At 39.0% G+C, this 14,080-nt stretch overlaps 1 protein-coding gene across 1 annotated transcript in view; it reads left to right on the top strand.

The window, feature by feature from the left end:
• Positions 1-7,950: 7,950 nt before the first annotated feature.
• The window catches only part of rnf213b (ring finger protein 213b), a 46,766-nt gene continuing 40,636 nt past the window's right edge, over positions 7,951-14,080 (top strand). Inside the window, exons 1-9 of the mRNA XM_008300568.1 lie at positions 7,951-8,021; positions 9,765-9,913; positions 9,994-10,745; positions 10,833-10,988; positions 11,861-12,030; positions 12,119-12,402; positions 12,493-12,740; positions 13,571-13,777; positions 13,865-14,078. Coding sequence (XP_008298790.1) covers positions 9,827-9,913; positions 9,994-10,745; positions 10,833-10,988; positions 11,861-12,030; positions 12,119-12,402; positions 12,493-12,740; positions 13,571-13,777; positions 13,865-14,078 — 2,118 coding nt within the window. The 5' untranslated portion in view covers positions 7,951-8,021; positions 9,765-9,826. The remainder of the gene's footprint in view (positions 8,022-9,764; positions 9,914-9,993; positions 10,746-10,832; positions 10,989-11,860; positions 12,031-12,118; positions 12,403-12,492; positions 12,741-13,570; positions 13,778-13,864; positions 14,079-14,080) is intronic.

The raw sequence follows: 14,080 nt of genomic DNA, 5'->3' as shown, positions 1-14,080 counted from the left end.
GCTGCGAGGCAACAGTGCTAACCACCTGCACCACCCTGCAGCCCCTGTATACATTAACCTGGCTAATTTTGAACTAAAGCTATGACCCTACAAAAATATATGTGAAAATCCAACAAACCCAAACATTTCCTGTGAGCAAGCGTTGTCTTAATTTTAGTTATTTATATACATTTTTGTTTTTTGTTTTTTACTTTATTTTATTCCATTGTTGTAAATTTGTTCTGGTGGAACCATCAGGTCAGAATTTTAATTCAAATCAAACATTCGCAAAACTAACGACACTCCCATCAGCTTTACTCGTATTTATGCTAATTAGCAAATGTTAGCGACCACCGTAGACCTTATACGTGCTTGTTAGCATGCTGATTTTAGCATTTAGTGTAAACATTCTTACAGAGTGTTGGGTCTCTGCTGATTTGTGACTTATTTTGAAAAGTTATATCAAAGAATAATCAACTCCTCTGAAGAGTAAACAAATAATTACACAATCAAAGGTCACAAATGTCACGTTATGGACAAGGTGTGTTTGTTTTGTGTGGCTTTTTTTTTGTTGTTGTGGAAGAACTTTACTGGCACAAACTGGAGCGCCTCAGTTGTGTCTGATTGGGAGTTGAAAGCGTTTAAACCAGACCAGTGGTTGCAGTGGCAGATTAATCTCCACAAGTTTAAAGTCACATATTCAACAGTAATGTGTAGTAGGTGTCCACATACTTATGGGCATGTCAGTAATTATTTAGATTAGAGTCTTACAAGTCCTTGAGAAGTGGAAATAAGTCTTTCTAGACCCGGTTGTCATCCTCTTTCACGTTTCCACATGATTAAAGACTTCAACAAACATTTAAACCACAGTAAACGTCTGTTATTTAAGGTGGCATTTACGATCAGATTCATTTTAAATAGGGAGGATTTGACCCTAATCGGTCCGGCCTGCTCTCCTCAGGACCGCACATGGGCAGCAGATGAAGAGCAGGAATGTTTAAGTTGGACCTGACCTTAAAACATCAAACGCCGACGCTCCCCGAGGACTGAACTCATCCTGCTGCATGTACTCGTCATGTACAAAGGCTGGACGCCCCTGATTCTAATATCCAGTACTGTCAAGTTTCCAAAAGGTATGAAGTTAAAGGTGACACGTTTCTTTACTATTTTAAGCAAGATTACTTTTTATCTTTTACTTTCAAACTAACAATATTAAAGAAAGGAGTCTGGAGCTAAATTTTGCGCTCACTGCAGGCTTCGTATTTATCAGCAGCCCTTCTGCAGAATCACAGCTTGGAAACACCTTTTGTAGCAGCTGACAGTCTTTCACACCTTCGGTTCTCTGAGGTTCTCGGAGAACTTCTCTGCTCTTCGGAGGTCCATCCACAGATCTTCAGTGATGTTTAAGTCAAAATCAGCCTCTTGCAGTCATCTGTTGTGATTTTAAGGTGTGTTTAGGATCATGTTTCCGTTGTAGAAGCCGCACTTTGATATTGTCATGAAATTCTGCCCCTTTTTTCTCCAAACTTTGCTTTCTGTAGCTCAGAAACTATTATTTCACATCACGACTCCACAGGGTTCGTTTCCAAAGTGCATCAGGTGAGTTCAGATGTTCTTTTGCAAACTTCCGATGCTGAATTGACAGTTCAGCCTGCGTGATAGAATATCCATCCATCCATCCATCCATCACTCCTCACTAGGGTCATGGGGGACTGGAGTCTATCCCAGCTGACTCAGGGTGAAGGCAGGTTCACCTGGACAGGTAACCAGTCTATCACAGGGCTACACTTAGAGACAGACAACCAAGCACACTCACATTCACACCTACAGACAATTTACAATCACCAATTAACCTCAGCATGTTTCTGGACTGTGGGAGGAAGCCGGAGAACCCGGAGAGAACCCACGCTGCACGGGGAGAACATGGAGACTCCACGCAGAAAGATCCTGGGTGTCCTCACCGGGACATGAACCGGCGACCTTCTTGCTGCGAGGCAACGGTGCTAACCACTGATCCACCATGCAGCTCCTGATAGATATGATGAAGTGATTTTGATGAAATATCACCATTTCAAGCTGAGGTTTGGTTAATTTTCCTGAAGGAATTGTTGGTCATGCTTGGATAGTTTAGTTTTGGGGATTTGTACTGTTTTTTCAGTTTCTCACTCTGATAAATGCTGTCGCTTTGATAAGTTTTTATATTATTTTTTGAAGAAAACATGCATTTCAACTCTGCCAGCAGGTTTTCAGGACGTTGAGATCTGACGCCACTATGATACTACAAACCTCTGCATGGTGATCCTTTCCTTTTTTTTCCCCGCTATAAAGTTGTACAAAACAAAAATGAAACCCTACTCGGAGCAGATCAGTTTATCTTCCCCCCTTCAACCCTAAGTTTGGATCAGGGACATGAACGCTCTCTGCTGAACTGAGTGGTGGTTTTGAAATGTCAGCTGGAACAACATTAAAGCCCTTTACTTGTTGTCAAACTGGACTCGAGGGAAAAGTTTCAGCAGGTTTGAATCTGCAGTGAAATCCTGACATCCGATGCTCAGTGTGATGGGAGTGGACACCAAAGACCCTCCCTTTGTTTCAGATTTAAAGCAAGTGTGAGCTCCGTCCACGGGTGTTTGTTCCACCTCTGACTCTCACTGCAGGTTCGTTTCCCACGCTTCAATTACTTTCTTACGTTGACGGTTTCACACTCTGAAGGAAAATGTGTTTTTGTGTGTTTGTTGTCAGGATGAGGACCGCCGGAGTTCTGCTCGTCTTGTGTGCCACTTTTTGCGCTGCTAAGAAACAGAAAACAAGCCAGAGAGCAGAGTGGGACAACAAGAATGAAGGTAAGAAAAGCCCACACAGGATGCTTCATTATGTCAATATTTCTCCTTCTCAGTCAGTAAACTTCTGAGAGGAGAGCATTTGCTGCAGGTTGCATATTTCTAAATGCACAAAATGCACAATTTAGAAATGAAATACTGTCTTTTAACTGCACTTGAAGTAAATTACATGTATTTAAATTGCAGTTAAAAGACATTATTTCAGTAAATCATATGTGGAAACTTATATTTTACATTTGTTGTTTTATAGTCTTCATATAGAAATCCTCAAATCTGATGGCTGGAGTTACTGATTGCTGATTTTGCATTTTAACATGAACTAAGTCTGTAAATATCTTTTTTGTTTGTATCCTTCTTCTCCTTTGTCTTCATGTTTCTTTGATTGTTTTCTTGCTTTATTAAAGTACAGTTTTGAGGGACTTTTCTTGGCTGTTTACTGTCATACCTCTTTATACTTCTGAGAAATATCGTAAGTTTTACTGCACTAGAATTATTTAAGAGCTTCAGTTGTTTTGAAAAATTTTAAATACAAAATATGATAAAGTACTTGACAACTGACACTATTTTCATAATCGTGTTATTTTGTTTGCAATAAACTTCAACATTACATGAATCCAGTTTTTCAAACGTGACAATTTACTGGCTTCAATTTTACTTTTATGAAGTAGTTTTAAGTAATTGTTGTAATTTGGAGGGTTTTGCTGCTGGTTTATTAACTTCTAATGATATTGTCACTGTCTAAATATTTACAAACCAAACAATCAAAACCTGCTGTCCTGTGTAAATACTAATATAATATACTGTAAAATAAATTATACGATGTTTCAGTCGCTGACATTTTTGTCTGCTTTGAGTTCTTTTGATTTTGATGCTTTCATGCTTCGATGCTCAATTAAATTGATATGTTTTCACTTCTCAGCGCAAGACTTTGTATATTCACCGTGTAGTATGAGCAGTTTTACTTTAGTAAGAAACCTGAGTATCTCTTCCTTTTCTAGTTCCTTGCGTCTCTCTTTTCTTTTTGGTCAATTTCTCAGGTTTACTTTCGTTCCAGAATATGGAACCATACGGGGCTTGTTCCACCACTGAAGATCATTTAGTGTCTGTCTTTAGTGTGAATGATGTTTGTGCAATAAGCCGAACAGCCAAAGAGTGAATGAAGTGTGCTTTCTGTCTGATTTGTTGACCTGCAGCAGAGAGAGTGAACACCAGAGGATGTGCCAACCTCACGCTGGTTTTAGACAACTGGAAGTACGCCATCATGACGCAGGTCAAAGATCTGCTGCTGCACGACCACAACACAGTGCTGCCCGACTACGGACGGTCAGGACGCGTCTTCAGTCTGACGGTTTTACAGTCACTCAGGGTCCAGAGCAGAAGTGTTTGGACAGTTACACGTTTTGTTCTTCACGCTCGTAGCTTCAGCACAGTCAGTTTGTAATTAAATAAAGAATACTTTGATTTAATGCCAAGTCTCAGTTTCAATTTGAGCAGGTTTACATAGATATACAGAGGAATGTTTGGGACATATTTTATATCGAGTTTATAGATAAAATCCTTTTGAAAAATAATGTACAAACATTCAAAAGTAAATGGACTCTCACCAACTAAATATTTCTAGCTGAGGAATGCTCGTCATTATTATTTCATTATTATTTCATTATTTTAATACTATTTTAATAACAGTGTGCAAATTGCCGTGATTCAAAAGTAAATGGACCCTTGGCCACACGATCTAGGAATGCTAGTTTTTAGGCTAGGGATGCTAATGATCAGCCTCAGTATGCTTGTGTCTAGCTTCTGGATGCTAATGACTAGTCTATGAATGCTAGTCACTAGAGTAGAAAAACAAGTGGCTGGCCTGGGTAGGCTAGTGGCTAGCTTAGAATGCTAGTCTTCAGCATAGTAGTGCCAGTGACTAGCCTCTGAAGGCTAACAGTTAGCCTAGGGATACTAGAAAGTAGCTTTGTCAAGCTAATTGTTAGCCTAGGGATATTAGTGCGAAGTCTATGAATGCTAGTTGTGAGTGAAAGTGGCTGGTCTATTGATGGCTGACTTTGGGATGCTTGCAACTAGCTAAATTGTCAACCTAGGCCTTAGAGCCCAAGGGTTACTGACTTGTCTACAAATGCTAGTCAATAGTGTAGGAATGCTCGTGGCTAACCTTCAGATGCTAGATGCTAACCTAGAAATGCTATAAAAATCAGCTGGTGAGTAGCCTATGAGTGCTAGTCGCTAGTGTACAAATGCTAGTGGCAATTATATAAGTGCTTTTTGCTGCCTGTTGATGTTAGTAGCTCGGTTTAAGATGCTAGTGACTAGCCTACAAATGCAAATAGTTAGCGTTGGGTTGTTGGTGACTAGTGTAGAAATGCTAATGGCTAGCTGTGGGATGCTTTTGACATCTTTCATATAGTACCATCCTTTTATTTCAAGCTGAACAAAGAAAACAATGTGTAATGGTCCAAATGTTTCTTGTCTGAACTTGAAGACCCTTTTTTTTAAAAAATTGATTTTCTCAAATCACATTGTCCCCGTAGATGCTAACTTTAAATGTCTTTGCCTCCCTTCAGGATCCAGCCTCTGTCAGACGCTCTGGGCGATCTCTACAAGGAGTTCAACGCCATGAAGGAGCGTCTTGCTGAGCTCACCGCCAAGTTTGACGGCGTGGAGGCCTTCGTGGACGACGTGCGGTTAGGGAGGAACCCTGCGCCGCTCCGAGGACAACCCCGACCCCCAGGACCACCACCACCGGGAGAGGCGGAGGCCCCAGACGCTGGAGGTCGACCTCAGGGAAGGAGAAGCCGGGTGGTGGTTCGGAGAATCAAGAAACCTGCAAACTCCCAGGACTGAAGGCCTTTCTAATACAGCAGTGTAATGTTCTGTTTTGTGCAGGGAGCTGTTTTTATTATTGTCTGCTAATAATCAGGAGTCGATGTCTCGGGCAAATTTATATTTTGCTTGACTGTGAGCAGAGTTCAAACTCTTTCTAAGATATACACACCACAGGTATTTTAGAGGACAACTGCAGCCTAATAAGAAAAATGCAAAAAGCACATTTATAACTTCAGCACACACAATGATTCTGCACTTCATGGTGAAGCAAGAGAGACTGTAAAATTAGTATTATTTACAGCTTCAGATATCAAGAGGTGAAAAAGTTGTTTTTTTTTTGGAAGAACATAAAAATACAAAAATAATCTCTCTTTTTTTTTTGTATAGAAAAAGTGTTTCAAACGGCAGCAAAATAAAAGAAAACTCATTAGATAAAAACTGCAAACTAAATGTGAATGACTCGACTTGAATAGTTGAATTAAAAGCCTGACTTTAGTAATAATAATATAATTTGACATTACATTCAAATGCATTTTGTAAGTGCAAATATTTGTGTTGAAAAATTCAAAACATGTGATTCAAATTTGTAGTGGCACACGTTTCTGCCCATAAAAGACAAATAAAAATTAATGAAACAATGAAATTAATGTGTGTTGTCATAAGGAATGTAAAGGCACAATTTATTGTGAGTTATAGTTAGTTCTTATATTCAAGAGGTTTGGTTTTATTATACTGATGCAAATTAAACGTTATTTTGAGATTCAAGAACATTCTTGAACATTAAATGATGTAAACTTATGCTAGTAAACCCAAAAAATTAAATGTTAGACCCTTAAACGCACAAAATATTGGCATCAAAATAATGTAACAGAGCCACTGGTCTACTTTTTGGGTTTTTTTGGCTCCACAGCATCACAATTATTCTGCCTGGATAGACAGATTAGTGAGGGAAGTTCAGTCCAGAGCTAAAGAAATCAATACGTTTGTGTAAATTTGTAAAAGAATGCGCCTTTTGTATTTAGATGTTTGGCTTCCAATACCTGCTGGTATCTGACTTGCACAAGGGTATAGAAATCAGTTGTCTGTCTGTTTTAATATTCACATATGTAAGAATGTTTGTTGCAGTAACAGCTTTGCAATAAGAATAATAACTTGTTTTTTGACATGTTCTGTGTTTTTTTTTCATGTGACCTGTTTTTGTCTGTTTCTTCAAAATAAAAACTTCTTGGTTTTGAGTATTTCTAACGTCAGGCTGCTATTTAACCCCATTTAACACCCGATAATGATAACAACAACGTGGCTATTGTTAAAAGCAAATGCAAGGTCTGGGATTTTAATTTGGCTTTTAATTAACATTTACTTGTTTATTTTTCTAGTTATGTGTTCATTTTAGTCTGTTTTATTTGTTTTCTCACATATCACTTTTCTGTAATTGTCCTATTTTGCTATTTGCACAAAAAAACAACAAACAAACAAACAAAAAACGTTTTAATGGAATTTATTTATGAAAGTGTTTCCCCAGTTACTCAGTCCCTGTTTCGCTGAGTTCCGCATTTCTAACTTAATCATTTGTGTGGGTAAAGTGCTATGCAAGTAAAGTCTGACTGATTAGTGATGATTAAATACCAAAAGGTATTTAAGGATTTTGGTTTTGAGGAATCTATTATTATTATTATTATTATTATTATTATTATTATTATTATTATTATTATTATTATTATTATTATTATAAATCATCCTAGTCATAATGGTCACACTATGGTTTTGTTTACCCTATACAGTGTATTTCCAACATGCACTGTCATTCCTTGTCAATTTTCAATGTTCCCTGCAAATCACTTGCAAGCCTGTGACAAGCATAGGTTTTTCTTTCAGGCATATTAATAAATCTAAATTAAATTAACAACAGATAATGTCAGATTAAAACCAAAAAAAAAAAAAAAAAGATCTTTGGGTTTCCTTTGTGCTGGCAGCGAAAGAGAAAACTACCGACGATCACCTGAACGCAGCATAAGTTTCTTGTTTGATGAGATTCTGACAGAAATGAAACTGAAACGGAGTCCTTTCGGTTTAGGGACTGTCAAGAAATTACTCACTAAATCAGTAGAGATAAATTTGTAAAGCAGCGCAGTAACTGACGATATATGGAACTGAATAGACCTTAATTACACTGGGGCATATTTTAATAACCAAAACACTTAGCTTACATCGATAACTCGGAATTTACAATAAGATAAACGCCTGCAGAGAGGTGTAGATGTTTGTGGACGGTCCCTTACGGTTGCTGAAGGCGTTTACATCTGCAGTCTGATAAACATTAGTTTGACAGATTTTTCGGCTGTTGGTGCGACGGTGACAACTAAGAAGGTAGGCAAAAAAAAGCAAAAACTTTAAGTATCTTTAGTCTTAAATGCAGTTCTTCACTTTTACCTTTATTAAACATTAATGGAGCTGATCTGCATCCCTAGTTTTACGTTATTTATAGCGTCTGTATCCCTAAATAACCACGAAACTAGCTTAAATTAGCTAACACTAGCTTAAATGAGCTAGCTTAAACATGCGGTGTAAGGTTTGATGTTGTGTTTTCTATTGTTTTCCTGCTATATTTAACATCACAGTGACTTCTCTGTTTCTCTGAGTGGATCTATGGTCATTTCTGGTCGTGTCATTAGACTGATTGATTTTCTTCTTCCCCCTGTTCTACTTTTTAAATAAAGTAAATTAAATAATACATCCATTTTTAGTTTTTGTTCGGACAAAACCAGCGATGTAAATCACTTTTCATCAATTTCTGACATTTTAAATACTAAGCAACTAATTGTAGTGGTGGAAAGTAACTAAATACATTTACTCAATCACATTAAAAGGTTTTTATTTTATTTTTTTTAGGTACTGTACTTAGTTACCTGTTTGAGGTAGTATTAATTTCATCCAGGCAACAACAAGATCACATCTTTGCTTTTGTTTCTAGAAAATGTGAAGTGTTAATTGCCTGAAGTGGAGGTACATGCTAATTACAGTATTTGATGGTTTTGAAGGCGGATTCTGTGCTTTTTAAGTAAATAAAAATGATGAATGCATTTGTTCATGTGAATAAAATACAACAGACAGATTCAGTATTGCTCTCAGCACTGCAGGTTAACTCAGCACATTCACAGAAGTACTGGACTTAAGTAAAAAAGTACCTGTACTTAATATCTAAAAAACAGTTTAAGTCTGCAGCAGCTACAACAGTAACATGACACACTGATGCTGTTATTAATCTAATACTGACGTGTAATGACAGACTTCTACCTTAATGTTTTAACTACATTTTGCTGATAGTTACTGTAATGTAAGCAGGATTTTCAGTGCAGAAGCTTCGCCTGTAATGGAGTATTTGTATACTGCTGTACTGGTACTTTCACTAAAGTAGCATATCTGAATACTTTTACTGTCACTGATGAATTAATAATAATAACAAGAATTTTAAAAAGATTAAGTCATTGCATCACATGTTAAGCAACATGTTTTGTTGTGTGCTGTATTTTTATGTTATTTACAGTCACACACACTGTGCTGCAGCAGACTCAACCTGAGTACATTTACTCAAGTACTTTGTACAGTGTTCAGGTCCTCGTACTTCACTTCAGTATTTCCATTTTCTGCTGTGTTATTCTTCCCCTTCACCACATTTTGGAGTGAACTATTGTACTTTCTACTCCACTACATTCACTTGTTAACTTTGATTACTTTGCATATTCAGATGAATCATACATATTATAACCAACTAATATTTATGTTTCATTATATTGTAATTTTGTTAAAAAAGTCCTGTTTTATGACTAGAGATAAAAGATAAAACTTTGTCACCTTTACCAGCTACAGCGTTACAGTGATGAACACAGTAATGCATTACAAATTAGAATTAAACCATGTAAAATATATATTATTCTGAAATATGCCATTCATCATAATGAGTGTTTTTACTTTTGGTACTTTGGGTATGTGTTCAATGTTTTTTTAGGTACGGAAAAATGTGAATGCAGGATTTTTACTTGTAACAGTATTTCTACTCTGTGGTATTGAGATTTTATTTTTTTTAACAAGTTGGAATACTCCTTCCCCCAGGCTGTACTGTAGTTTTTTTATGTAAGGGAGCAGCGACTCCCCTGAGCGGGTCGTCCCTGTAGATGGAGGAGGGAACAGAAAACCACGGATCGCAGGCGAAAACCAAGGAGGTGGAAGATGCTGCCACCAAAAGACAGTGGAGAAATAAGGTAGAAATGACACCAGCTTCGAGTTTGGCATTTTAGCTGTATTTGAGCCACTGTGAAAGTTATATTAATGTGTATTCCAGGAACAAGGACCAGGACAAACCAGCGGGAGAGGTCAAGACAAAGACAGGAGGAGGAGGAGAAATCAAAGAAGAAAAAAGTTCTTCTCAAATGCAAAAGGAGATGCAAATGTCAAAAATGAAGACACAGAAAAAGACAAGACGGAGATTGAAGAGACTTCAAGCAGCCAAACTCAGGCCAGTGTAGCTTCAGAAACACAACATGTGGATCTGCAGGCTGAAGACAACCTGCAGCAAGAGGAAAAAAGTGGTGAACCACAGCAGAAATATACTAAGACGGTTCATGCTCAGACGCAAACAAGTAAAAACAAAGGCACGCACAAAGTCACACAGACTCCAGTTGTGCTTCAGAGGAGCCAGGAAACACAGACGGACCTCACCATGCTGGAACGAGACGATGCAAAAGTTGGAAAGGCTCAAAATGCAGAAGAGACTCCAAAGAAACCAGACAAACACACACCTGAACCAGAGCTGCAAGATGACAACACTGTTCAGACTCCGTTAGGGCAAAATGAAAATCCAGACAAAGATGGAGCTTCGCCCGAGTCAGCCAAGAAGCAAAACGCTGAGGAAGAGTCAAAGCCTAAAGATGAGAATCCTGCTGCAGGAGTCTCAGGTGATGCAGCAGCGTCTCAAGCAGAAAAAGATGCTAAACCAATGTCTTATGCCAAAGCCGTGTCTGGAGAGAAAGGAGGTGAGAAACAGTCCAGTGTGGCAGCCTCTAAGACGGCAGGAGAAACATCCACAAGTACACGGTAAGACTCAAATTCACGTGTATTGTGTCCGAACACAAACCTGGAGCTAAAGCCGAGATGTAAATGTCTGTTTATTTCCCTCCACAGTGATCGAAGCCCAGTGAGACCCCCGTCTGGTGCTCCCATGTTCACCTTTCACATGTATGCTGTCCTGGACAAAAAGTTTAGATTCAACCAAGAACATGACACGCTTGTGCTGTTTCATGGAAATGGGTATTTTCCCCTGGAAATAACACATTTTGTGTGAGTATAAATAACATTTGTATAAACACAGAATGTAATGAAATGTGTGTTATTGTTCTGTAGATTTGATGTTTCGCCTCTCAGATTCACATTTTAGGTGATTCAAATGCAATGTCAGCGTTTTGGTAACAGTTTGTGTTCAGTTTTTCTCTCTTTGAACCAGGGCTGAACGGTTTGAGGGAAATAATTGCGATTCAAATGTTGACATTTGATTTGTGATAGCTGCAAGGTGTCTCGGTTGTTAGCACCGTTGCCTCACAGCAAGAAGGTCGCTGGGTCAAGTCCTGGTGAGGACACCCAGAATCTTTCTGTGTGGAGTCTCCATGTTCTCCCCGTGCAGCGTGGGTTCTCTCCGGGTTCTCCGGCTTCCTCCCACAGTCCAGAAACATGTTGAGGTTAATTGGTGATTGTAAATTGTCCGTAGGTGTGAATGTGAGTGTTCTTGGTTGTCTGTCTCTAAGTGTAGCCCTGTGATAGACTGGTTACCTGTCCAGGTGAACCTGCCTTCACCCTGAGTCAGCTGGGATAGACTCCAGCCCCCCATGACCTTAGTGAGGATTAAGGTGTAGAGATAATGGATGAATGATTTGTGATATAATTCAAGCTTCAATTCAACATTCACTTTGTCATAAATTTAAACATGTGATGGAGCGTTGCCACATGAGATACCATGAATAGTTTGACTGTCACACAAGGAGGATGATGTGACAGTGCTGTGTATAACCATGTCGGAAATTGCAGCCTTAGTCATTTATAAATTGCATTGTTTCAAATCGTGAATTATTTGACATGAATTGTCCTGCATCCTGAGGTGTTTGCTGCAGCTTCAATAAAGGTATATTTATAACAAATGTTCAATAATTTGTGTTTAGTGGACTAAAGCAGGAAGGATATCTGGTAGAAGCAAGTCTCTCCATTGAAGAAAGCCTCTTGATGAGAGGCATGCCGCTGACTTACTGGTACGGAGTAAAGCAGCGACGTAAAGACATTCTGGGAAGTGCCTACAGAAATGTTCAAATTCCACTGGACCCAAGGATTAAAGGTAAGGCAAGTGTGAAATGTTTAATCTGAGAGTGTTAGCTGCTGGTTTCAGTGTTTTCACATCAAACATCTGCTTGTGTTTCATCTAGAAATGCACCTTTATGAAGGCTTCATTTGCCGCTATGATGGGCAAAGTCTTTTTCAAACTGGCCTTCGCAAGATGGGTCTGAGTAATCAGAAAGGTGTGGAGGTTTCAGACGCCTGGCAGGCCTCAGCGACGACTCTTCTGAACAGAATCTTCCAGAAATGGACTCCATCAGACAAACAGAGCACCGACAGCATGTGTCACAACCTGAAGTGTTTTATGGGGAGCCTAGGTTCTGCTGATACAAGGATGAGATATGAAGACAATTCACATCCTCCCATGGTCAAGGTTGGTGCACTGAGAAGAGTGTAAATCAAAGCACTCATTCAATATATAAACATCTGTATTGCATCATTGACCAGATGTTTTATTTTACAGACAGTAGAGCTGGTTTCAGAGGGTTTGGTTCAAATCTTACGAGGAGAGCCGAAGGAGAAAATCCCAGGCAGCTGCAGAAGCTGCAGCCCTCTTGTTCTGGGCCTGTCTGTGTTCATGGTGACCAGAAGCCTAAACTTCAACCTTGGAGTTAAAGGCTGGGCTGAGCTGTGTGACCTGGTGTCCTCAGAGACGGCGATGGACAAGAAAAACCTGGATGGGTTGCGAACTTCTTTTGAAAATCCACAATTGTAAGTTTTCCAAACGCATGAAGCTTCAAGTTGTATAGTGAGTGTGAAATATCATTGTGTGCTGAGTTTGATAGGTGTTGCTCAGTCTTCCTCAGCTTGCAGCACAGTTGTCAGTTACATCACTGTTGGGTTTCTCCAGCTCATTTGTAAATACAGTACTGTTTGTGTAGAAAGGTTGACTCTCTTTGACTCCAAGCAGTTTCTGGGCGTTTTCTGCTCCTGTCGCATTTGTACTTTCTGTGGCCTCAATTATCACTGCAGTATAAAATCCTACACCTCTATGGAAACAGCAAAACCATGAGTAGAAGCAGAGAGAGCTCAGAAATGTTAGAATGTCATAAATCATTTTAAAAAAAACAATTTTTGTCACATGACTGTTGGTGTCATCTGAGTCACTAATGGCCTCACGGTTGTGTTGAAGAGTTTAGAATTATTGTTATTATTGTTTTTTTTTTGTTTTGTTTTTTTTACAGAAAATGGTCAAAGACAGATGAATTGTGTAATTTTGGCAATTTTTGGAAAGAAAATAAGACTGTCAGAACCGCTGGTGGGTTTTGGGTTTTAGACGTTTATAGTAGTTGAGTACTTTTAGCCCAAGACAAATTTACTTCGGGACAATAAAGTTCATCTCATCTCAAACTAAATCTGTCAATTATATTTTAATTACCTTGAAGAATGCATTTATGTTTTATTGACTTAGAAACAATAAAAAGTAGATAATCAACCATCAGAACCTTCAGCCTTCAACTCCGCTGGACTTTTACAGGAACGATACAGAAGATTTTGATCTTGTGTTCTCATCCTCCCTCGACTCTGTTTCTTCCCCGCAGTACTGTGCTGGGTCTAATGAACATCTGTGCCCACTCAATGGTGTCGGAGCTTGTCCAGCTCGTCCCGCTGCTCTTTAAACTCAGAAAACCAGGAGCTGATGCAGCTAAAGTGGGTCCAGCTGTCGAGGAAGAGAACTGGTCAGGACTGAATGGCATCAACTTCTGCAAATTCAGAGAGAATATAAAGTCCTACTCCGACAAAAGAGCGTGAGTCGACCTCAAAGCCACCTCAGCTTTCTTTATTTCCTAAAGTGATGATCAGATTTATTGAAGTAACTTTTTTTTTTGTCACAGGAGGATGCTGTCTTTGATCCGTAAACAGCTACCACTGGCAAAGGAGATGCCTCTGCTCCTGATGAGCTGGTTGTCTCTGGTTGCATTTGAGGATCTTCCTGAATTTTCAGGCCTGACGGGAATTCCTGCCGAACACCTGATCCAGAGTCTGCTGTACAGACTGCGAAGATGTGGAGAGCAAATGGATCTCAATAGAGCACAGGAGAATGTGGAGGT

Source organism: Stegastes partitus, unplaced genomic scaffold (assembly GCF_000690725.1).
Source record: "Stegastes partitus isolate 25-593 unplaced genomic scaffold, Stegastes_partitus-1.0.2 Scaffold1560, whole genome shotgun sequence".
NCBI classification, from domain to species: domain Eukaryota; kingdom Metazoa; phylum Chordata; class Actinopteri; family Pomacentridae; genus Stegastes; species Stegastes partitus.
Note: the sequence above shows the minus strand (reverse complement) of the source record. Positions and strands in the feature narration are given on the sequence as shown.